We start from the raw sequence: 26,081 nt of genomic DNA, 5'->3' as shown, positions 1-26,081 counted from the left end.
TCCTGGTCTCCATCCACACACCCTCCCTGGGTGATCTTGCCCCATCCCAAGCTTTCACTAGCACTTATATCCTGACAATGGCTGCATTTCTATCTCCAGGCTGGCTTCTCCCTGGAACCTCAGGATTCTGGATGTGACTGCCCACTCCACATCTGCATTTGGGTCTTTAATTTGACACTGAACATGGCTAAAACCAAATGCTCCATCTTCTCCACCAAGGCAGTGCTGACCCCGCCATCCTTCCCATTGTGGTTAATACCAACTCCAAAAATTGTAGATTATAGGCGTGAGCCACTAAGAGTCATATTTAACTCTATTTCTCCCCTAGTTCTTCTGCACATACTGCTGGCTCCATCTTTAGAGAATATCCAGAATCAACTGTTTCTCTCCATCTCCTCTGGTACTACCCTGGCCCGAGTCATCAACGTCTCTTGCCTGGACTAGTGCAGTATCCTCCTCATAAATCTTTCTGCTTCTGACCTCACCTCCCTGTTAGTTTACTTCTCATTGAGTTGTCAGAGGGATCCTATTAGAACCTAAGTTAAGTCATAGCTCTCCTCAGTTTAGAACCTTCCACGGCTCCCACTTTATCCAAAGAAAAAACCAAAGTCCCATGGTCACCTCTATGGCTCATACACCTGCTTCTCCTCCCCCTTCTAACTGCATCTCGACTACCCTTCCTTCTTGCTGTTCCTTGAACAAGCAGACACACCCCTATCTCCAAGCCTTCGCACTTGCTGTTCCTGCTACCTAGAACACAGGTGGGGCCCAGTCCCTCACTCCTTTCAGTTCTTTGCTAAAATGTCACCTTCTCAGGGAGGCCTTTTCTCACCCCCTCCAGGGATGTGCTGCCCCCGGTGCTCCGTTACTTAATCCGTTTTGTTTTTCTCCATAACTCTTACCACGATCTGGCAGACTTTGTCCTCAACTTAATGGGGTCTCTATTGACTGTCTCTTCTGCCCCTAGAACGTCAGCAACAGGAGGACACGGATTTGTGCTTTGTTCACGATTCTAGCCCCAGTACCTAGAACAATGCCAGGCACTCACGGTGAGGTTTCTCTCAACCTGGACTCCAAAGCAGACACTGGAGATAGTCATTCATTCAACTATTATTTACATGTGCCTGGTGCTGTTTTAGCACAAGGAAACAAGATTCCCACAGCCCACCTGCAACACGTGGGCAGTGGCTTGGCATAGAATCACAGAGCCATCTGGGTGGCAAGCTCTGGCCAGTAAGGTGGGAGCAGAAGGGATGTATAAAACTTCTGGTTCAGGGCCAGGTGTGGTGGCTCATGCCTGTAACCCCAGCACTTTGGGAGGCCAAGGTGGGTGAATCACCTGAGGTCTGGAGTTCAAGACCAGCCTGGCCAACATGGTGAAACCCCGTCTCTACTAAAAATACAAAAATTAGCCAGGCATGGTGGTGGACACCTGCAATCCCAGCTACTCAGGAGGCTGAGACAGAAGAATTACTTGAACCTGGGAGGCGGAGGTTACAGTGAGCTGAGATTTTGCCACTGTACTCCAGCCTGGGCGACAAGAGCAAAACTCTGAAACTCCGTCTCAAAAAACAACAAACAAACAAATAACAACAACAACATCAACAAAAGAAAAACAAAAAAATTTCCAGTTCAGGCCCTTCAAAGGACCAGGCATCATTTTCGCTTCCTCCTTTCTCTTTCTGCTGCTGGTTTGTGGTGTGAAAGAAGCCATTTTGGCACCCATGGTGAGGATGGTAGAGCCACAAGCCAGAAGGAGCTTGGGCCCGACACCATGAGGCCCCCATAACTGTCTTAGATGATTTATTCCTGGATGTGATGTGATGGAGATAAACGCTTCTATTTTTAAAAATCTATTAGGATTTGGGTCTTGTCACAGCAGCTAGCCTGCATCTGAATACAGTGGGCTTGCTTGGGTTCCTTCCTGAGCCTGTTTTCTCATCTATGAAACAGGGATGACAATGATAATCACCACCTCGAGGGACAGTTCTGAGAATCTGATGTCATATTCAACAGTGCCTGGGACAGAGCACGCACCCAAAAAATGGGCGTGGTGCCTCACCCCTGTAATCCCAGCACTTTAGGAGGCCGAGGTGGGAGGACTGCTTTAGGCCAGGAGTTCAAGACCAGCCTGGGCAACATAGTGGGAGCCCCATCTCTAAAAAAATAAAAGTAAAATTAGCCAGTTGTGGTGGTGTACGCCTGGGGTCCCAGCCACTTGGGAGGCGGAGATGGGAGCAGTGTTGGAGCCTGGAAGGTCGAGGCTGCAGTGAGCTATGATTGCGCCCCTGTACTCTAGCCTGGGTGACAGAGTGAGACTCTGTCTCAATAAATAAATAAATAAATGCCCAAACTTTCCCCCTTCTCAACAAAGTCTCCAGGAATGGAATTTGCCCTGGAAATTTGGAAGGCAGGCGATGGCTTAAATGGCATTTGGAGAGGGTGTGGCTGTTTGTGTTTCTGCCGGCTAAAGAGGAAACCGGCAGCTTTCAGTAAAAGTTACCACTGGGGTTGCCAGGTGTCTGGATTTGGACTGGACAGCTTTATTTCTGAGCTTCGAGTTCTGGGAAAAAAAAAATAATAACCCAGACATATAAATGTGTGTCCAGTATGTCTGTTGAAACCATCTGGCATTCCTGGCTGCAAAATTTCAGGATATTTCATCCAGGTTGATCTCTGGCCTTGATGAAATTGCAGAATTTACCTTCTATGTATGAATCTATTTCTGAACCCTTTTCTTAACTTTTACTCCCAATCCTGTCTTCATGTTATAAACCTTAGGTCTCTGCTCCATTAGGAAAACAACAGGGCGAAGACCAGCAGCCTTCGGAGGCATCTGCATTTTAAAAGTAGCAAGAGGTCAGGTCAAGGCTTATTTGAAAGGATAGGGTCGCCTGGGCAAGGTGCTCATGTCTGTAATCCCAGCACTTTGGGAGGCCGAGGAGGGTAAATCATCTGAGGTTGGGAGTTTGAGATTAGCCTGGCCAACATGGTGAAATCCTGCCTCTAATAAAAATAAAAAAATTAGCTGTGTGTGGTGGCAGGCACCTGTAATCACAGCTACTTGGGAGGCTGAGGCAGGAGACTCACTTGAACCCAGGAGGTGGAGGTTGCAGTGAGCTGAGATTGTGCCATTGCACTCCAGCCTGGGCAACAGAGCAAGACTCTGTCTCAGAAAAACCAACCAACCAAACAAACAAACAGAAAAGAAAAAGAGAGAGAAAGAAAGAAAGAAAGGAGGGAAGGAGGGAGGGAGGGAGGGAAGGAAGGAAGGAAGGAAGGAAGGAAGGAAGGAAAGATAGGGTGACCATATGGTTCAAAATGGGATGCTATACATTTTATTATCTTTTAAACAAGAAGTCTAGAGGCAGGGTGGTTTTGTGATTGGTTAATTCAGGATCTCAGTGACATCAAAGATCCAGATTTTTTCCATCCATCATTCTGCACCTTCAGTTAGTCAGAAGTGTTCTTTCTCAAGGTCTCAAGATGGCTGCCACGGCTCCAGGCATCACAGCTTCAACCACTTACAATAGCAAATACCCATCCAAGGATCAGGCAGCATACTATACACTTTGGATCTATTAAATATTTTACTCTGCACAACAACCCTGTGAGGTAGAAACTCTTACTGACCTCATTTTACAGATACGGATATTGAAGCCCAGAGAGGTTAGGTCACTTATACAAAGTCACACAATGAGGAAGCGATAGGACTGGGATTTGAAGCCGGTCTCTGGTGCTACAACAATGTCCAAAAGCTGGAGAAGGAGGCATGCATGTCAGTGGCAGAGTGGGATTGGAAGAGAGGGTCCCACATGTTTTCCTCTCTACTTCCTCAAAGCAGTGTCTCCAGTGCCTCCTGGCACAAGTATGATCTGGCAAAGCTCTGAAGCCCTGACTTAATCTGATACCTATTATGTTTGAATCAGACCTTGAACCAGAGCCCTCTGGAGAATGTGCTTCCAACAACAAGGCTTCCTTTGGAGAAGTTTTGACTCGGGCAGCGGGGGGTAGCTCAACTCTTTGGAAGACAATCATATTTTGGTCAGAAGAAGTGAACCCTGGGCTGCGTGTCCAGCGTCGGTTTGGGTTGTCCAGCTGTTCTAATTCCAGGGGTGGAGAGACCTCCCTCCTCTTCTCAGACAGCTGCTCTTGGTTCTCAGAATGAGGAACAGCCTGGCTCTGGACAGCTGATCTGACTTTTGAGAACTCATTTGCATTTGGGAAAGGATAGCACCCCGGGTAGCGCTGTAACTCACTGCTCAACTGGCTCATTCAAGTTGGGAGGGGGAAAAATAATCACCCGTTGTTTTTCTTTGCTTATCTTAATTAGTTTTCCTCTTAAACAGAGCTTAGGAAGGGGCCTTCAAATCCTCAAGTCTGCAGAAGCTGACAGGGGCTTGTCAGAGAATAAGAAACTCTGATGTTTCCAGGCAGCAAAATCTTCTCCCCCTCAACTGTGAAACTTACGCAACAGGAACGAAATGGTATTTCCCACTATTTGCGAAGTACATGGCAACGGAAACTCTAAAATTGTCCCTGCAAAGGAGAATTTCCCTATCGTTATCATCACTTTTTTTTTCTTCCCCCTGAACTGAAAGTTATTTTTTTTCCTCTTTCCTCTCTGTTCTTTTTGAGAACATTACCCAGTTACCGGCTGTTTCAGACCCTGCCCTAAGACATACACATGGGACTGATGGGCTCCCCTCTAGGTATCCTGGAGGGAATGGGTGAGAGTGATGGGGAAGAAGGGAGCAGAGATCAAAGTTGAAATGGGGATAAGAAGAGAAGATCCTCCCCAGCCTGACTGCTTAGTCATGTTTGGTTCAGGGAGTTGTCTGTGCCAGGATTAGCTGGGAGGCAGCCAGGTTTTGAAGAGAGGGAGTCCCCATTGATGCTGCCAAGGCTGAGGCCCCTGGCTGCTCACGCCACAGGGGTAGTGACCTGAGGCAGAGTCCCGGAGGTGCCACCAACCAATGGTGCTTCCCCAGGCCCATCCCTTGCCGGCCTCAGAGAAGCTGAAAGGACCTGGTTTATTAGTTTATTGTCCTTCTCTCCCTGCTCTTGACTGGACATACCAGCAGGCCCCCAGTGTATACTTGTTGAATGAATGAGGGGAAGAACTTGCTGTCTTTATCCTCATCATCCCCCTTGCTGGAATAATGCCGGCACCACAAGGGCCTAAATGGTTGGGGTGCTCAGTGCTGCAGTCTCAGGACCTTGCCCAATGCCCAGTGTGTGGCAGGTGCTTGTGGCGGACACTTTCAGATGCCCACCCCTGCTAGCTCCTCTTCTCTCTTGACAAGAGACCCCAAGCTGTCCAGGCAGCACGTGTCAGTGGACGAAGCAGGTCTTTTCTAAGTTGATGGTGGCAATCTATGCCCTTGGTCAGGGACTTTTCAAGGGTGACCATGGGTTCCAGTGCTGACCTGCTGGGAGCTTAAGTTTATTCCTGCAAAGGGAGAAGCACAGAGGAGATAGAGGCTTCTTCGTCCTTTTCTTTCCTGCATTGGAGGTGTGTGAGGAGGCCATGTTGCTGTTTCAGCAGCCATTTTGTGCTTCCGAGGCCCTAAAGCTTGGGAGCAAAAGCCACCGTGCTGAGGATAGGAGGGTCAAAGGTGCCATGATCCTTGATGACATCATTAAATCCTACACCAGACTCAGGAACCAACTGCCTCTGGACCTCTTGCTAAATAATGTCCTTATGCTTTAAGCCATCAGTAGCCCATTTTTCTTCTCCTTGCCACCAAATGCATCCTATTAGATTCAGCACTCAATCCATGCACTGAAGAAACGAAGGACTTCACTTATTGAGCACTTACTGTGTGCTCTAAGCACTCTCCGTGTATTCACTCAGGAACCTTGCAATGGCTTTGTAATGTCGGTACTGGTATTATTATTAGCTCACAGATGAGGAAAGTGAGGCACAGAGAGCTTGAGTATGTTACTAAAAGCTGTATCATCTTTTAGTGCCATCATTACCACTGGACCTGGGGACAGAGGTGGAAACATCCCAGCAGAATCTGAGGAAGTAACAATGTATAAAACATTGGGTGGGCCAGGGATGGTAAGCACTCACAACGTGGAAACGCTTTTAGGCTCTGTGGGCCAATTCTTGGGTGAAGTGTGGGATCTGTGTGTGAACCTGAAGCTAACCTTCCTCAGTCATGGGGTGAGAAGGGAACTAACATTTGCTGAGCACCTACTGTGTGCCTGCTCTCTGTGTCTGGTACTTTATATCAGTGGTTCTCAACAGGGGGTAATTCTGTCCCTGGGGATATCTGGCAATGTCTGGAGACATTTTTTCAGTTGGTTTATTTTTGAGGCAAGGCTTACTGTGTTGTCTGGGTTGGAGCGCAGTGGTGTGATCACAGCTCACCTGCAGCCTTGACCTCCTGGGCTCAAGCAATCTTCCAACCTCAGCCACTCCAGCAGCTGGTACTACTACATGGTGTGCACCACCATGCTCAGCTAATTTTTTTTTTTTTGAGACAGAGTCTCCCTCTGTGCCCAGGCTGGAGTGCAGTGGCATGATCTCAGCTCACTGCATCCTCTGCCTCCTGGGTTCGAGCAATTCTCCTGCCTCAGCCTCCCGAGTAGCTGGGATTACAGACATGGGCCACCACGTCTGGCTAATTTTTGTATTTTTAGTAGAGATGGGGTTTCACCACGTTGGTCTGGCTGGTCTCGAACTCCTGACCTTGGGCAATCTGCCCACCTTGGCCTCCCAAAGTGCTGGGATTACAGGCATGAGCCACCATGCCTGGCTGGTGCCCAGTTAATTTTAAAAAATTTGTTGTGGAGACAGGACCTCGCTATGTTGTCCAGGCTAGTCTCGAACTTCTGGGATCCAACAATCCTCCCACTTTGGCCTCCCAAAATGCTGGGATTAGAGGCCTGAGCCACTGTGCCCAGCTTTGGTTCTCACAGTTGGGGAGGGAGTGCTGCTGGCATCTAGTGGGTATGGTATGCTGCTGAAGGTCCTAAAATGCACAGGACATGCCCCTCCCCCAACAAAGAGTTATGTGACTCCAAATGTCAATAGTCCCAAGGTTGAGAAAGTCTTCATCGCATAGATGTTGCTCTCACAAAGACTCCCCTTTTACAGGTTAGACAACTGAGGCTCAGAGAGATAAAGCGTCCTGGCCAAGGTTAGCCTGCCAGTTGGATTTGGACTGGGATACAAATACAAGCCTGCTTTATTCCATGGTCCATGATGTTCCCACTACGTTCGACCCTTGTGGTAGATAGAATTAAAGATGAGGAAACTGAGGCTCAGAGAGGTGCTGTGACTAGTTTAAGGTCACAAAGCAGAGCTATTCCAGAGGCCTCTATTATTTTGTGCAAAACTCAGGAATAAAAAGCCAGCTACCTTTGGACACGATTGACTCTACTACCCAAACCTGACAGGCTCACCTACCTCATGTCCTTTCCTCCCTGCCCTGGGGAACTTCATCCAGACCAAGGCCCAGATCAAATGCTATCTTGCCCATGATCTCAAAGAAGGAAGTCTGAGAGGGCAGAAGCCACCCCATTCTCTCCCTGTGTCCTTAGGCAGTTACAGTATTGAGAGGCCGATGGAAGAAAAATCCTAGATTTTTGGAACAGAGAAAAATAAGCAATAATGTTTCTGCCCATAAAATGATTATAGTCTAGATGGGTATACTATATAAATCACTTTATCCCCTGCAGAGACGATACAATCTCTGGTCTGCAACACAGGTGGTTAGGGATTGTATAGGACGTTCAAGAGTGGGGCCAGGCCAAGAGGGCCATTCACACATGCAATAATAGTAATAACAAACATTTACAGAGAACTTTCTAGGTGTTGGGCGTCATGCTATGTACTTCTCATGGAACCCTGTGCAGGACCTTGGAGCTAGGTACCACGATCATTCCCATTATACCGATGAAAACACTGAGGATCTTGAGGCAAGGAAGCCAGCCCAAGGCCACCAGTCCAGCAAGTGGGAAGCTAGAATTTGCACCTGAGCAGCTGACTCTAGGCTCCAGAGCTCCCTCCCCTCGCCATACCTTACGATAAGGCGATAAGGCGGGTGAGGACATTTGCCAAGCGGTTTGATGATGATCAACGTCGCCCAGAGCAACATGACAAGAAGCTGGGTTTTCCAAGGCCTTATCCCAGGGGTGGGCCGATGGAAGGAGGCGCAGGCAGGGTACCTGCCACATGATCAATGACTCGAGAGCAGCCAATAATTTCTTCTGGGAAAGGTGGAAACGGCAGGGTCACGGGGCCAAGAAGTTTAGAAAGAAAAAGATGGGAAAGGGAAAGAAAAGTGAGAGCACGCGCGCGCGCGCCACGCACATTCCTTTCCAAGGTCGTGGCAGCGCCGAGGGCACCGCAAGGGCCCAGCGTTCCCGGGAGGGGCCGCCCCTCTGATTGCTCGGGGCCGCGGGGGCGCGCGTGGCGGGGCTGGGTTGCCCCCGAGCGGCTCAGCCTAGAGCTTTCCCAGCCCGGTGTTTACTCTGCCCGAGCGGCGGCCGGACCTGCAAGCGGGAGCCTGCGCGCGGCGGGTGTCGCGTGTACCGGGTGGGAGTGGCGTCGCCCGCGGTGGCGGCGGAGGGTGGGGGGGCGCCACACGTCTCGGCGCGGAGTTGGGGCGCTCGGCGCGGCGTGAGCGCGGCCTCGGACTCCGGCTCCGCGGGCCCCTTCCGGAGGCTCCCGCCCGACCCCCGAGCTTCTGACTGAGGCGCCGAGCACCGCGCCGCGTCTCCCGGGGCCCCGTGCACGCGCAGAGCTCCTCTGCGGCCGAGCGCAGCGTGGCACTTGGCAGACGCTCCCTGGCGCGGGGGCGGGGGGAACTTGCCGTCTGGGAGCCCCGAGGGCCGCCCCCTCCCGCCCCTCGCCCGGCCCCCGCGCGCTGCCTCCGCCCCCGGCCCAGCCGCGCGGCCCCCAGTCCCGCCCGCCGCGCCGGGAGCCCGGCCCGCCGCTGAGCCTGGCCCGCCGGCGCGCCCCGTCCGGGATGGGGCGCCTGGACGCCTGAGCCGCCGCTCGGCGCGACCTCCGCGCGGGGGAAGGAGCCGGCGCCTCGCGGCCGCGCGAGAATGGAGGCGCCCAGCGGCAGCGAGCCCGGCGGCGACAGGGCCGGGGACGGCGCCCACCCGGACCCGCGGACCCCCGGCGCCGTGGCGCCCAGCTCCGGCCAGTGCGCGGCCGCCCGGGAGTCCGAGCGCCAGCTGCGCCTCCGCCTCTGCGTCCTCAACGAGATCTTGGGCACTGAGAGGGACTACGTGGGCACCTTGCGCTTCTTGCAGTCGGTGAGTGTCGCCCGGCGGCGCAGGGACCGCTTCCCCTCCAGCCGCTCGCCCCGCTGCGGTCCCCACAACCTGTGACCCTGGTCCCCGGGGGTGGAGAGAGCCGCCTCGGGGGTGCCCCGCGGGGCGCGCGGAAAGCGGGGGCGACCGAGCTCCTCCTGAGCGGTCCTGTCGCCTCCCTCCCTGGCCGGCGCGGAGTCCTGCTCTGACCCGGGCTCTCCCTCACTCCGCTTCCCCGCGGCGCGCGCTGCCCTTTTGTCTTTACTTCCCCCCTCCCCGCCTTTCAAATAGTTTTAAAATTAGTTACCTCCGCGTTGCAGGGGCTCGGGGACCCCGGCGCCGGGAGCTGGCGCTCCTGCGTCTTTTACCCGGGAATAACTTCGCGCCCGGTGCACCACTCATCTAGGAAGACCGTAGGAACCCCAGAGCCCGGCGTCCCTGCGTGTTGGTGCAGCCGGATAAAACCTGAAGCTCAGAGGAGGGACTGGGATTGACAGAACCCCAGTGTAGAATCCCCCATGCACACGTTTTTCCTGGAGTTCGGGGAGAGTGCGTTTCGAACTCGGCCGTCCAGGCTCCCTCACCACATTCCGCCCCCACCATCTTCAAGTGAAAAACCACGGCCTCAGACTTTGTAAAGTAACAACGAGCGCTTACTATGTGCCAGGCACCTTACATGTGTCATTAATTAGCAGGTTTGACCTTCACAGGCGGCCTATGAAGTAGGGACGAGTATTTCCCGCATTTTTAATTTTTTGATTTTTTCTTTTTGGAGTGGAGTCTCCCTCAGTCACCCAGGCTGGAGTGCAGTGGCGCAATCTCGGTTCACTGCAACCTCCGCCTCCTGGGTTCCAGCGGTTCTCGTGCCTCAGCCTCCTAATAGCTGGGATTACAGGCACGCGCCACCACCCCAGGCTAATTTTTGTATTTTTAGCAGAGAGGGGGTTTCACCATGTTGGCCAGGCAGGTCTTGGACCCCTGGCCTCAAGTGATCCGCCGGCCTCTGCCTCCAAAGTGCTGGGATTACAGGCGTGAGCTGCTGGGCCCGGCCTCCCCCGTTTTTAAGAGTGGCAAAGTTTAGCTCCAGAGAGGCCAGGTAACTTGCCTGGGATCGCACAGCTGATTAAGTGGAGGTACTGGACTTTGGACCGGGATAATCCCAGCTGGTGTTCTAAACCCCTATTCTGTGCTGGATTTTTCTTTTGCTTTTTTTCTGTGAGAGGGAGGAAGGGGCCACTTCCCTACTCTCCTAGGAAGTGAGAAAAGTGGCGGGTGGGGGGTGGAGTTGGGAGGGGGCAAGGGGTTGAGCCTTGGATGGAAGTTAGGAGACTCGAAAGGCTTTAATCTCCATGCCTCCTGCTGGTCCTCATTTACTCCCCTTCTCTGCTCTAGGAAGTGTTTTAATCCTGGCTCTGGAAGGGCTGGTGTGAGGATGGCTCTTTCAAAGACCCTAGAGCCGGGCTCCGTAGCTCCCAGTCTTTGGGAGAAGGAGGGAGACTCTGGTGTCCTCTGGGGCTCCCTATGGCTTAGGGATACAGCTGAAGCCTTGTGAGATTAGAGTTCCAACTCAGGGAGGAGAGAGAGAGCCCTAGACTACAGCCTTTCTGCCTGTGAAAGGAGATGTATTGGGGGGAGGGGGGTGTGGGAGACAGGGTTGTGAAGAGGCATTGAAAACCATTTGGCCAAAGGACACTTCCAGAGACTCCTGTAAGAAGGCAAGATTGGCTCTCTTTCCCATCCCTCCTTCTCTCACAGTTTGGGGCGATGGGAGAATTTGTTCAGTTTGAAGCTGACAGTTTCTGAGTTAAATATGTAGACAACCCTGGTGTCTCTGAGCAATGTCAAATTCTAGGGAACTCCTGACTTCTCCTTCTGAGCCACTCCCTGCTCCTCTGCCTGGAGGAGAAACAGGAAATACAAACCAATTTTTATATTAATGGGAAAGAAAATATACCCCTTCCTCCCACGCCCCTGTCCTAGATGGTGTGTTTCATTTCAGAAGAGAGCTAGATTGTGTTTAACTGTGGTTTTAAATCATCCACGTGTAGAGTCGAAGGAAGCTGGAATAATAGAAATTGATTGGAGCCAACCATTCTTATTATTCAAGAAACAGGAAAAAAAAGATTTCTCTACTTTCAAATTATCTCCTTGACACTTTACATTTGCTGACTTCATCACATTTTTCTTTTGGTATCTGTTGTGTCAGTTCTGAGATGAATTGGTTCTGACTTTGACGTGTGTCTTGGACCAGTCATGCTAACTGTCTTGACCTCGGTTTCCCCACCTGTGAAACAAGGAGTGGGGAATCCGGGCTTTCTTTCTGCCTCGTCCTTTTTTGTGTCCCCAAGCTGGTGCCAGAAACAGACTGATTGTGTAACCTGACCGGCCGTACATTGTTTGTGAGCCACAGGAGTCCTCTCTCATCTTGCCCCATCAGGAATGACCCCTAAACATCCATGGCACTTTAGTTTTCAGAACTAACCTGGGGCTTAGAGCTTCAGGAACGCTAATTACCGAGGCTTTCCATGGCTGCAAGGCTGGCAGCCTCAGGTTGTGATTCTCTTCTGTCTTCCCACTCTCTCTTCTCAGCCTTTATATTTGCTAAGGGATTTTCCCCGCTGTCTCCGGGCTTGGAAGAATGCACGGTAATCCCTCCCTGCTTTTATTTCCATGTGGTTAGGGGCAGGCCTTCAAGGACCACCCTGGCTTCTGTGTTTCCCTGGTGCAAAGGTCCATCAGCCCATGGAAACTGTGGAAAGTAACCCCTTGTGATAGAGGCCATGTGTGGTTTCTGCCCTCAAGGATAGGTCAGTGTAGTGGAGGGTGGCCAAATGGGTGTTTTAAAAAAACAATCCAACTACAAGCCTCTGGAGCCAGACTGCTTGAGGTTAAGTCCTTGGACTTGTGACCTTGGGCAAACACCTTAACCTGTTTGAGCTCTGTTATCCTTATTTGTAAAAAGAGGGATGGTAATAGGTCCTATTTTATAGATTTTTAAAGAAGGTAATTATAGAAATTGATGTAAAGCACTTAGAACAGTGCCTGGCAGTAAGGTATATAAATATTGGTTATTATTGTTATATGAAAATTAAATAATACAATTAGGGTTCTGGGATTTCAGCATCCAGAGAGCAGGAGTGATCAGGAACGGCTTCCTGGAGGAAGTGAGGTCTGAGTTAAGTCAGCACTGAGAGGAGGATGGGGGCTCTGACTGAGTTTTCTTTTGACCCCCTGGACTCTGGCCACAGGAACCAGTCGTTTTGCTTGGTTCCAGGCCTAGGGCTTTGTGGTTGCTCCAGAATCTCCCCATCTTACCCCATCTCCCTCAGGAACTGGATTGCACTCCCTCCCTCATCTCCAGGGGGTCCTGTGAGTTTGGTGTTTTGCGTGTGTTAAGAATCATGAAAAGGCAAGAACAGCCCTTTCATAGAGATGCTGGATGTTTCATAGAGAACCCCATGTGCTTTGGGGACCATTAGTCATGATGAAAACAATGACAGTCATGGCTGTGCAGGAAGTGACGCTGGTTCATCACTTGCCATTCTAAGCACTTTGCATATGTCAACTCATTTAATCTTCTCTGTGAAGCGGATGCTGTTTTTATTCCCCATTGAGAAGTGAGGAAACTGAGGCAAAGTGAATCTAAGTGAGCTGCCCTGGGTCAGGTGGACAGTATTGTCAGGATTTGATCCTAGGCTGCCTGACCCCAGAACTCATGTCCTCAGCCACTTCATAGACTGCCTGTGGCTGATCCAAGAAGGACTTGGGCACATGATTTGTTAAGGTGGCAGAACTGGGATTCAAACCCAGGTCGTGTGACGTGTCACCTCTGCCTGCACGTCCTCCTGTTACTTCCCCTCAGTGACTCCTGCTCTCTTTTGCACAGAATGGGCAGAACTGTGGGCGGATAGAAACGGCAGGCTGCCAGGTTCTTGCTCTGGGCTCCGGGTCTGTTCATGGCATGAGGGTTGAGTGAGGCTCTGGAGTCCTGCTGCTGGTGTTCAAATCCAGGCTTTCTCCCACCTGGATTGTAGGTGACCTTGGTCTGATCACTGACTTGCTCTGTGCCTTGGTTTCCCCATCTGGCCAATGGGCACAGTGTAGCACCTGTGTCACAGGGATGTGGTAAAGCTTGGATAAGCCTGAGGTCAAAGCCGTTAGAACAGTGCCAGGTGCATTGGCTGTTTGGAATGCTGTGCAGGTATTTTGGGGATTTGCAGCTCTTTGGAGCCCAGAGGCCCCCCCACACACCTAGAGGAGGCTGAGTAAGCCATGGGCCCACCTGCCAAGGGGAAGCACCTCAGGGGCAGGTGCCAGCAGCTCCCATGATGGGTATGTCAGCTGGGCAGTGGCTGGAAGAGAAGAGAGGGCCTGGGTGGGTGGGCAGAGAGACCTGTGGGTGGGGGTAGGTCAGCACCTCCCTGAAGGTCTCTCAGTGGCTGAGGACACAGAGCTATAGAGACAAAGAGGGTCTGCCCGGAACTGGCTGGGATGGGGTCTCTGAGGAACAGGGATTGTGGGCACAAAGCTCCCAGAACGCTTTCTGTGGTTCTGCTTTTTGGAGGGAGGAGACCAAAGTTTTTCTTCTCATTGGAGCTCCGCTTGCCAAACAAGAAACTGTGGTTTTTTTGTTGTCACTATTTTTTTTTTCTGTTTTAAAAGAATCTATGCTCCTAGTCTCACACTAGGGAGAAATGCCACCAGTGGTGGGGATGGGGGGCAGGTCTTTGATCCCACAGTCATTGAGACAGAGTGACCTCCCCAGTGACTTGGGGGGATTTTCACGTGGTCCTCGTGAAAAGTAGGATGCTGAGAGGTATACATAACACATTCTTTTGGAAAATAAACAATAACCATAATATGCACATGTGTGTTGTGTGTCTAAGGGGACAGGAGGCTGGAGAAAAGTTTGGAAGGATGCGTGTCTTACGGAGAAAGGCAGCCAGGAAGATGAGGAAGTACAAACCTGCTTGTAATACCCTTTGCATCTAAAATTATGCATATGTATGTGAGTATGTTTTTTAAAAAGCTGACAGGAAGAATTGTTTTCAGCATGGTTATTAGATTAATGCAATAATATTAGTGGTAATAACTTGCTTATATTTACATACTTGCAAGCCCTGCTTGTAAGCTCCTTACGCGTTAACTCAAAAGTTGCAGGTATTCTTATGCTTCCTGTTTTACAAATGAAACAAAGACACAGAGAGGCCAGGTCAGTTTCCCAAGGTCACATAGCCTGACAGAGCTGGCATTTGGACCCGGGGAATGAAGCTGCGTGGCCCACATTCTTCACTGCTATCCCGAATTGCGCCAACATGAGGCTGTGTTCATGAGCAGAATTATCGCCCCTGCGAGACCCCTGGGCTGCCCAGCTGGGCAAGAATTAAGTGAAAAGGTCCACCTTATTTCAGTTTTTGGACGCCGGAGAGCCTGGAGCAGGCCACCTTGTGTCAGGCTCATTGTCATCAGGAAATCAGCGAAAATCTTTTGATGATAAGAACCTGAGTGTCAGCAGGAGTTAGATGGGTTCCATTTTCTTTTCATGTATGGCAGTCAGAGAGCTCCATACAGGTGGGGCTTGGGAGTCATGCGGCTGGTGCTGTGCTCTGTACAGGTATTTCATATGAAGACATGAGACTGCTTTTCTCTGTTGCAGGTATTTATGGAGCATCTGCTATATATTCTGGGCAGTGTTCTGGGCCATGAGAGTGAAGTCATTAACAGGTCCTTGTCCTGCTAAGGACAGCCCAATGGGGATGCTACAACTCATTCTTCAAATAACCCTTCTGGAAGCCTACCTACTTTTATTCTGGTGTTTGTCCTGGTAGCAATTTAACTGTCACTTTAAGAAGAGGTGAATGGGGTTCTTGTCTCTGGCTTTTGAGACTTCAGGGCACCCCTTTCTTGGAGAAAAGATACTCCTTTATCAGGCCAGTGAGCTGAAGACCTGTTGGGCTTGGGGCCACTCCCTCCGATAAAGAAACCCACATCCTATTTGCCTCCCAGCCACTCTCTCTTAAAGGTTTTGCAAGAGTTAAGCGTTTGAAGCAGGTCATGCCTGGCTGCCGGAGAACCTGACCTCTCAGATTTTTGGGGCTGCTTTTCTTTTTGCCAACAGACACAGGCATGCTGACTAGAATCCTGGAGGGAGTTGGGTGATAGGGTAGGCCGCCCCTCCGACTGGTGTGCTGTGTCTCACAGCTTCATTCTCCAGGCATGGGGCCAGGTCAGCGCTGATCCTTGCCCTGTGTTTAGGAGACAGAGATCTTGAACAGAAGCCAGTTGGGTCATTGGGTCTGAATCTCTTTGTTTTGCAGGTGACATGAGTTGCGGCCCCAGAGGGGAGGTGAGCACCAGCTGGGGCAGGAGCCACACAGTTTGTTAGGGAAAGAGCTTGGTGGCCCACATCCTTCTCTGGGAATTTGTGTTTTAACCAGGATCAAAATTCCCTCTTTTTCTTTTTGTGATGGAGTCTCATGCTGTAGCCCAGGCCACTGGAGTGCGGTGGCACGATCTAGGCTCATTGTAACCTCCGCCTCCCAGGTTCAAGCAATTTTCCTGCCTCAGCCTCCCAAGTAGCTGGGACTACAGGCACGTGCCACTGCGCCTAGCTAATTTTTGTATATTTTAGCAGAGATAGGGTTTCACCATGTTGGCCAGGCTGGTATTGAACTCCTGACCTCAGGTGATCTGCCCGCCTTGGCCTCTCAAAGTGCTGGGATTACAGGCGCGAGCCACCGCACCCTGCCAAAAGTCTCTCTTGAAGGGGTTTCACAGGGGTCGTTTCTGGACCTAGCAGTTGATCTGGAGCAAATCCCAGCACTCTCTCAGCACTCAGCACTATCGACATACTGGGCTGGATCGTTCTTTGCTGTGGGGTGGGGGTGCGGGGGGTGGGCTATCCTGTGCATTGTAAGATGTTTAGCAGCATCCCTGGCCTCTATCTACCCGATGCCAGTGGGACTCCTCTTCCCCAGTAGTGACAACCACAGATGTCTCCAGATATTGCCAAGTATCCCCTGGAGGAGGGTGGGGGTGAAGAATAGCCTCCAGTTGAGAACCACTGGGCGAAAAGCTCCTTTGACTACCACCTGTGCTCTCAGACCATCTGGGGGGCATTTTCATGCCTGTGTAGAAACACATGAGATTGACTTGTAAGTGTTTACGTAAGTGGCACAATACAGTTTGCTCTTTTCACCCAGCAGAGTGTCTGGGAGGCTCCCTCTCTTGCAGTTCATGGTTTAGAGCACAGACTTTCGAGCCAGCTGTCTTGGGTTCAGATCCCAGCTCTTCCCCTGTGTGACCTTGGGGATGTTGCTCTGCCCCTTTCAGACCCAGTTTTCCCATCTGCAAGATGGGGATGACGGTAGTCCTCCTAGGGTTGCTCTGAGAAGTGAATGCAGTGACTGTGTGCGGGCTCACCCCTCCTCCTGGAGGAAGCCCCAGGGAAGAAGTGGAGCCCTCCAGCTCGGCAGCCCTGTGTGGATTTTCAAACTTCTTTTTATTTTCTTCGATCCTCGATCCTCGAGGACCAGAAGGGAATCTGTCTGCTCCTCTTTTGTCTTGTGGTCAGACACTCAATCTGTGTTTACCCGCCTGGTTCCTTCCCCAGGGTGGAACTGACAGACGATCCCTTGATTCTGGGCCAGGGGAGGCGAGGCTATTTCAGGCTGGCGGGACTGGAGCTGCTGAAAGCTGGTGCAGGCAGGTGGCCATTGGCCACGAGGACCTGGGGTCTTGTGCTTCTCCGGTTGCTGGGAGGGTGGGTGGCTTCTGTAAAGAGCATCTCTCAGGAGGATCGAGGCCAGGGTCAGGGTGTGGGCAGTTGATGCTTTCATCTACTAATTGACTTACTCATTCAATAAATGTCCATCCAGCACCCACTGTGTGCCAGGCACTGTGCTAGGTGCTGGCGTGTGGCTAGAACAAGACAGACAAGGTCTCTGCCCTCAGGGAATCTTCAGACATTGCAAAAAGAAATCCCTTGAGAAAAGGACCAGAGTTGTCATAATAGGGACATCCACTGAGGCCTTGCTGTGGTCCAGGTACTGTGCCACATGCTTCTTGAGCCCTTGAAACAACTCTCTGAGGTCAGTTTCATCATTGTACCTATTTTGCAGATAGGGAAACAAAAGCCGGGAGAGGTTGAGTAACTCGCATGAGTCCACATAGCTGGGGAGTGGATCAGACAGAAGACAAGATGAGGTGATGTTGGTGACAGGGATGGTGGCATCTACTTTAGATGGCATGAGAAGGAAGGCTTCTCTGGGGAGGTGACATTTGACCAAGTCCTGAAGGACGAGAAAGAGTGCCCAGTGGAAAGAGTAGAGAAAAGTGTGTTCCAGGCAGCAGGAGCAGCAGAGGCAAAGGCCCTGAGGCAGGACTGTGCCTGGCTTGTTTGAGGAGCAGTAAGGGGCCAGGGTGGCTGGAGGGGAGAGAAGGGGAGATGAGGTTGGCATTGTTGGCAGGGACCCGGTGGCATGGGCCTCGATGCATGGTGAGCAGTTTAGGTTTTATTCCTTGTGGTGTGAAGAGCCACCAGACGGCTTTTAGTTGGATCTGGCATGGTCAGTTGGTGACATGGAAACCAAGACTGTGCAGTGGTCTTACTGAGGTCTCAGAAGCCCCCTCCTGTCTCCTGCCTGGACGGGAGGGGACTGGGTGTACCCTCCCCTCCTGCAGCAGATCCCCTGCCTGCTCCCAGGCTGCTGTGTGACCCAGCACGGGTTCTGTCCTCTCTTTGAGTTTCAGCTTTGCTGTGGGTACTGTGTCACCAAGTAAACAGGGCAGGCTTCCTGGAGGAGGCCAGTGGAGCCCACCACACCCTGAGAGGAGTTTGGGCCCCTATTTGTGGCCAGCATGTGGATGAGATGAGAAGGCCTCTGAGCTGGGAGGGCTGTTGATGTGAGATGAACCTCTGCTTCCTGAGACCGAGGAAGGTGCCCTGTGTTTTCTGTTCAGGAAACTCATTTGCATAATTAAAAACTGTTTGGCGGGATCGGAACTCCACCCTCCAGGCGTAGGCATCATAACAGCACTTTACCATCTATTAGCTCTCACCTCTGCCCTGTGGGGGTGGGTTTTTCAGGCCCACTTCCTGGGTGAGGAAAACAGCTGCAGAGAGGGAAGGGGCAAACTGAGGATGCACAGCCAGGAATGGCCGGGGCCATTGCGGTTGACTCTTTTGATCTTGCCCTGGCCTCCCACATTCTGTTCTCCTTATGCAGCCAGAGGGATTCATTGAGACCCTAATCAGTTACATCTCACCCGGAGTGAAAGCAGTCCTTAGACTGGCCTGGAATGTCACACGAGACCTGCCCTTCTTGCCTCTCCCCTCTGCCCTTTTGTTAGTCCTTTTTCCCTTTACAATCTTAAAAACTGAGATATGATTCGCTCACCATAAACCTCACCCTTTCAAAATGTACGATTCAGTGGTTTTGAGAGTATTCGCCAATTTGTGCAGTTATCCCCACTCTCCAATTCCAGAATCTGGGTAGCTCCTACTCAGTTTAGTGCGTGAGGTGTCACCCACTTCCTCCAACCTCATTTGCCCTTGCCCAGATGCACCTGCTTCAGGGCCCTTCCACCTGTGCTGTCTGGAATGCGTCCCTCCACCCAGCGTTCCCGTGGCTCAAACCTTCACCTCCTGAGGCCTTTGCTCAAAATCATGTTCTTGACTGAGTCTTTTCCAACACCGCACCATCCCCACCTCACCATTTCTTATTTCCTTTTCTTGCATTGTTTTTCCCCATTAGCTAACACACTAGACATTTTACTTATTTATTGTTTATCGTCTGCCTCCTTCACCGGAATGTCACGGGCATGCCAAGAGGATAGAGATTTTGATCTGTTTTATTCACTTTGCCTCTCCAGCACCAAGAACAATGCCTGCCACATAGTAGATGTCCATTAAATGTTTCAAATAAAAAAAATGCTTCTAGGACGTGCCTGAGTTTTATTACATGATGTGATTGTTTTGAATTATATAACTGCTGAGCATTTTTGTGCAGCCTTTCGGGGACTAAGACAGCCTGATGTCTTTTGACTTTGTGGGTAGGTGTGAGCTGGGGGGATTTGGCCCAGGAGAATTTTTTACAGTGTGGCATTGTGCTTAAGTGCTCAGGGGCCTGGCCAGATTGTCTGGGTCTGAATCTCACCTTTGCTCCTCAGCCGCTGTGTGACCCTGGGCAAGGAGCTTTCCCTCTCTGAACCTTCGTTTCCTCATCTGTAAAGTGTGTTGAGACACCTGGTTCACTGCCTGGCACCTGAGCATGCCCCAGTAATTAGTAGAGGTTATTTTTAAACATTCTGTTTTAGAATCTTAGTATTTCCCTACTTTTTGCACAGGGACAGTTATAGCATCTCATCTCGAGCGCCCTGCTTGAGATCCTTCCTGGGACTTGAAATAAGCAACTGAATTCATTTTGACCAAGTGGTCCCTTGTCTTGGACATTGGTCTCTGCACTCTGAAGGCTGTTGGGAGTAACTGGGATGGCTGTAATTTGGAGCTAGAAGATGCTGTTCACTCTCTTCTCCAAGCAACCCATCCGAAGACTGAAAAAACAGATTGGTGTCTCGAAAATGCATGATGGCCCCTCCCATTCTCCTGCTATGAAATCCCTCCACGAACCTGAAAGGGCACAGAATATGCGTTTCCTCACTTTCTGGGTGACGCTGTTATACATCCTGTTTCATTTACAGCCTTGCAGTTTTGCAGATGAGGAAACTGAGGCCCAGAGAGGGTGAGGTCACCTGTCTGGGATCACACAGAGATGGCATATTAGTTATCTGTTACTGCTAAATAAATTACCACACATCTAGTGGCTTAAAATAATGCCTGTTAATTACCTTGAAGTTTCTGTGGCCCAGAAGTCTGGGTGCTGTGTAACTGGGTTTTCTGCACAAGGTCTCATGAGGCTGCCATCAGGGTATTGACCAGGGCTGTGATTTCATCTGATGATTGGAGTGGCAGGTGGTGGGATGGGGGGCATGGGAGGGATCGGCATGGGGTTGTTGGCAGAATTTAGTTCCATGCATTGTGGAGCCGGGGCCCCATTTTTTGCAGGATATTGGTTGGCGATCATCCTTACTTCCTAGATGTGCCTTTGGGTCTCAGGGGTATGGCCCTGTCACAGCCAGCAGGTGAATCACTTGCTTCGAATCTCTTCCTTTAGGAAGGGCCTAGAAGTGCACTCTCCTCCCCGCTTTATCCCCCCAGGCCTCTTTTAAGGCTTCATCTGATTAGGTCAGGCCCACTCAGTCAGCTGATTTGGAACCTTGATTATATCTGCAAAATCCCTTTATCTCTGTCATTTATCAACATAGTCACACTGACAGTCCCATGTATATGAAATGGGAAGGGTTCATCCAGGGCACTGACACGGGGCAGTAATCCTGGGGCCATCTCAGGGTTCTGCCCACCAAGGATGATCAGTGGTGGCTTTGATCTTAGGATTATTCGACTCCAAAGCCCGTGTTCATGACCACTGTGCTTTATTTATTGTCTCTCTGGTCCTGCCCAGAGTGACCCCTGAGTGAAGTGAACTGATTGGCTGTTGGCCTCATTCTGGCTTATTCTGAGTAAGGTGGGGCAGGTGGGATGTATTATTCGATGTGGCTTCCTCTCTGGTCTCTCCAACACAGTTCACAGACCCCCTGCATCTCTCTTTTGTTTTGAGACAGAGTCTCACTCTGTTGCCCAGGCAATGCACTCCACTGCAATGTCACAATTCAGCTCATTGCAACCTCTGCCTCCTAGGTTCAAGTGATTCTCCCACCTCAGCCTCCCGAGTAGCTGGGATTACAGGCATGTGCCACCACACCTGGCTAATTTTTGTATCTTTAGTAGAGACTGGGTATTGCCACATCGACCAGGCTGATCTTGAACCCCTGACCTCAGGTGATCCACCCACCTCGGCCTCCCAGAATGTTGGGATTACAGACCTGAGCTACTGCACCCAGCTGTCCCAGCATCTCTTGAAATGATTTGCCAGTTGGGTTGTTGAGGATGAAGCCAGAGCATCTACCCCAGCCTGGTACCCACTTTACCTAGGAGTGTAGGCTTAGACCTGGTCATGGGATCGATGCCTGACTGCTTTCTTCCAGGGGACATTTACGCCAGATGTCATCTGTGCTGTTTACTCTGAGGGTGGGGTGGGGAGTGAGGAAGCCCATCTGATTGCCTTGATCTCCGCATATTAAGGCTTTTCCAGATAACTCATTGTTTAGTGATTTCTAATTTAATTCTGTTGTGTCCAGAGAATATATTCTGTGGGTTTTCAATCCTTTGAAATTGATTGAGACTTGGTTTATGACCCAGTCTACCTTAGGGACAATTCCATGTGCATTTGAAAAGAATGTGTCTTCTGCTGCTGTTGGGTGCAGTGTTGTACAAATGTCATTTGGATCGAGGTGGTTGGTAGTGTGGCTGTGATCTGTATATCCTTACTGATGCTTGGTCTCCTTGTTCTGCTAGTTATTGAGAGAAGGCTGTGGAAGTCTCCACCTGTGAATATAGATTTATATTTTTTTCCTTTGAGTTCTGTCAGTTATTACTTTTTGCATTTTAAAGATCTGTTGCCAGAAGTACACATTTATGATTATGTCTTCCTGGTGAATTGACCCTTTTATCATTATGAAATGCTCCTTTTTACCTCTGATAATGCTCCTTGTCTTGAAGCCTATTTTGTCTGATACTGCTATAGCCATGTCGCCTTTCTTCTGCTTACGGTTTTTCATTTTTTTCCTTGCTACTTCTGTGTCTTTATATTCCACGTGCATCTCTTACAGGCATCGTATTGGGTCTTGTGTTTCTAAATCCATTCTGGCAGTCACTGCCTTTTAATTAGACTGTTTAACTTATGTATATTTAATGTAATTACTGACAGGGTTCGGTTTAGATCCAACACCCTAGCCATTTCATTCTGGTTTGTTTGCTGGGCACATTAACAAACACAAGGAGTCCTCTTCCTCCCCTATCCTCACTCTGCTGGAGGTGGAACATGGGGGTTAATCGAATCCCAGCTCCTTATGATGGCTTAGAAAGTATTACGTGATCCAGCTTTGGCTCACTGTGTGGACCTCATGTCCCCGCCTTGTTCATTCTGTCCTGGCCCCACCAGACTTTTTTTCTGTTCTTGCACGGCACTCAGCTGGTTCCAGCCTTTAAGCCTCTTCCTTTGCTGTTCCTTTTACCTGGAGCACTCGGAACCCTGATTTGTACCAAGGGCACCCCTTTCTCTTTCAGCTCTCAGCTCAAGTGCCGCTTCCTCAGAGAGCATTGTAGTGCTTTTCTGTACACCACTGCACTGATTTTCTTCTTGACCTGTCACTGCCTGGAATTACCTTGTTGATTTACTTGTTTAGTATTTGTCACTCCCATTAGAATTATAAGTCGCATGAGGCCACAGCCCTTGTCTGCTGTGTTCATGGCCAAGTCCCTGGCACTTAATGGGCACTCTGTTAGCATTTGTGGCAGAAATGAGTGAATGAGCAAAAGGGTCTGAACTGGGCCCACTCTGTGGCAGAGGCCTTCCTGGCCACGACTCTGTCTTGGGAGTGTGAACCCCCTTATGGGGGCAGCCACAGCCTGGGCCCCTTGGTCTCCTGCCGTTACCACACCGGGAAGGGCAGAGGGATTGGAAAGTTTTATTGGCCATGTCAGGGAGCACTGGGTGGTCCCAGCCACCAGCCAGTGGCTCACCAGGCTGTTGATTGGGTGGTTTTAAAGATTTCCTCTTGAACACAAAGGTAGTAAATACAGTGGAGGTGTGACTGTCAAAAGCACATTCCCTTATGTCTGTTCGGCTACAGGCACACTTATGGAATCCAGTATGGTAAAATGATATTTTGTGTGTATACCTGGCTGCATATATTCTTCATTTCCACATACATATGGCGGTCTAGGCATTAAACCAAACATGTTGTATTTCTGGGCAATTTAATAGGTTTTTTTCAAAGTTAACTTTTTGGTAACTTTTTATTTGATCACTCCCCCTCTCCCTGTCATTTCGTCCTCCCTCCCCGTCATGCACACACACGTTATTATTATTTTGATCCATTTGAAAGTAATTGCAGACAGGATGCTCCTAGAAACTTTGGCATGCACCACTTAGGAAGACAGACATTCTCTTGTGTAACCAAGTGCCTTGAACAAAATCAGGGAAGCCAACGTTTATATAAATGATACAATGCACAGTCTATATTCAGACTTCACCTGTTTCTCCCCAAGTGTTCCCTATACCCATCTCCTTACCCATCCCCACCCCCAGTCCAGGATCTAGTCCTGGATGACGTGTTGTATTTGGCCATCATCTCTGGTGATTTTGATTGTCTTCAGCAGAAAATCTCCACTGAGATGTGGCTTTGCTCATGCTTGTCCCAGACCCACCACTCACTGTCTCTGTGACCTCAGGCAGCTGATTCTTGGACCTCAGTTTCTTCAGCTACAAAATGGGAACATCTCTATTCCTACCTCAGAGACTTGTTCCCTGGTTCCACACATTGTATTAAGCACCTACTGTGTGCCTGGCCCAGATACTGGGATGCAGCAGGATGCAGGGTAGGCCAACATCTGGGCCCATGGGGGTAGAGTAGAGCAGGTGAGTGGTGGGTTCAGAGCCGTCTCCCTGGGACTCCTGCCACATATGGCTGTGTTTGCTGTTACTACGCTCATTGTAGAAAATTTGGGAAATAAGACGAGTAAAAATGTCTCACCCTTCCAGATAGCTGTTTCACCTTTGGGTGTGTTTCCCCCTTGTTCTTTGCATTTGATTTGAGCCTGGGTGCACGCAGATGACAGCAGATACTGCTTATGTGTACTTCCTCATGTGACTGCTAAATGCTCTCCATCAATAAGCCTTTGATGGCTTCGTAATGAAATGTGGGGGCTGGATGATGGCCACTGTCCAGCTCAAATCATGACCAGCTCTAATCATGTGGTCAGTGGGCCAGCTGCTCCATCTGTGTGTGCCTCAGTTTCCTCATCTCCTAAAATAGTGCTCCCATCTTAGATTAATGGGGGAATTAGGTGAATTAGGACTTGTAAAGCTATCAGAACAATGCTTGGTATAGTAAGTGCTCCATATATGTTAGCTAGCTGTACATAAGGATTATTATGCTAATATGTAATTTAATAATAGCATTCTAGTAAAATTATTATTTAACCATTCCTCTTATATTGGGGCATTTAGATAGTTTTCAGTTTTTCATAGTGACTTTCCGTATGCATCTTTGTTGATTGCTACCAGGTTTTTTTTTTTTTTTAAATCAGTTTCGTAACTGAGGGCTGAAGAGACCTGGGTTTAGGACCCTTTGGTTCTTATTAGCCCAAAGAAATGATTGGCACTAGAATCTTGGAATCAGGCTGTTGTCGCTGCAAGACACCAAGACATCATATCATCCAATCATCTCACTTTTCAGGAAGGGGAAACTGAGGCACAGAACTGTTCAGTCACTTGGTCGGGGGTCACCAAGCGAGTTTGTGGCTGAGATGGAACTGAAATCCAGGTTTTCAAACTCCTAGCCCGTGATAGTCTGCCTTTGTCCAACAGCTAAGACTCCCTGGAGGACGGAGAGGGAGGTTTAAATTGTATCCAAGTGAGTTAGATGAATCTTTTGCCCTTGGGGATTCCCTTATCTCTGGGAAGCTTCACTTTCAGATTCTTTGACTTTAGTGATCAGTAGTGTGAGGGGTGTGTGTGTGTGTGTGTGTGTGTATCCAGGTCTGGTGAGCAGTGTGCATGCACGTGTGTGTGTGTGAGTGTGTGTATCTGATTCTGGTCAGAAGTCATCGATTGCACCCTTGCTGTGGGTGATGAAAGCAGAGCCGCTCACTTTATGATCAGAACCACTGGTTCCAAATGCGGATTCCTAAGCCCAGGTTAGGCCCATACGTGGGTTTTGTCAGCCTGCACAATGTTTTAAAATGTTTTGTTTAAGCTGGGTACGGTGGCTCAGGCCTGTAATCACAGCACTTTGGGATGCTGAGGCGAGTGGATCACCTGAGGTTATGAGTTCATGACCAGCTTGGCAAACAGAGTGAAACCCCGTGTTTAATAAAAAGTAAAAATTTTTATTTAGTTGCCAACACTGAAAAATCAAGACATTTGATACAAATTTCCATTATTTCTGGCTTCTCAGTAATCAGAAGATGTATCACTTGCACTCCTCCGGGCAATGTTTGGCTGGACCTGAAGAGAGCTGCCCCTTCTGCAGGGCACAGGGCTTCATCTTTGGTTTGTCACAGTCTCCACCCCTCCGTAACGTGTGCCTAACACCGAGACCAAACATTGGTTGCCATTTATGATCACACTTGGCCTACTGGTTTTTAATTTTTTTTTTTTTTGAGGCAGAGTCTTGCTCTGTTGCCCAGGCTGGAGTGCAATGGCATGATCTCGGCTCACTGCAACCTCCGCTTCTTGGGTTCAAGCTATTCTTCTGCCTCAGCCTCCCAAGTAGCTGGGACTACAGGTGTGCACCACCATGCCTGGCTAATTTTTGTATTTTTAGTAGAGATAGGGTTTTGCCTTGTTGGCCAGGCTGGTCTCGAACTATTGACCTTAGGTGATCCACCTACCTTGGCCTCTTAAAGTGCTGGGATTGCAGGAGTGAGCTGCTGTGCCCAGCCAATTTTTCTTTTTTTAAATTGAGATGAGATCTTGCCTTGCTGCCCAGGCTGGAGTGCAGTGGTGTGATCATGGTTCACTGCAGCCTCCAACCCCTGGGCTCATGTGACCTTCCCACCTCAGCCTCCTGAGTAACTGGAGCTACAGATGCGTGCCACTATACCCAGCTAATTAAAAAAA

The 26,081-nt window shown here is 50.0% G+C and overlaps 1 protein-coding gene across 1 annotated transcript in view; it reads left to right on the top strand.

The window, feature by feature from the left end:
- The first annotated feature begins 8,915 nt into the window (after window positions 1-8,915).
- Window positions 8,916-26,081, top strand: part of PREX1 (phosphatidylinositol-3,4,5-trisphosphate dependent Rac exchange factor 1) — a 205,015-nt gene continuing 187,849 nt past the window's right edge. The window contains exon 1 of the mRNA XM_017541375.2: window positions 8,916-9,279. Coding sequence (XP_017396864.1) covers window positions 9,067-9,279 — 213 coding nt within the window. The 5' untranslated portion in view covers window positions 8,916-9,066. The remainder of the gene's footprint in view (window positions 9,280-26,081) is intronic.

The sequence above is a fragment of the Cebus imitator genome, unplaced genomic scaffold (genome assembly GCF_001604975.1).
Source record: "Cebus imitator isolate Cc_AM_T3 unplaced genomic scaffold, Cebus_imitator-1.0 Scaffold132, whole genome shotgun sequence".
NCBI classification, from domain to species: Eukaryota; Metazoa; Chordata; class Mammalia; order Primates; family Cebidae; genus Cebus; species Cebus imitator.
The sequence above is the reverse complement of the archived record's forward strand: the minus strand, read 5'-3'. Positions and strand labels throughout refer to the sequence as shown.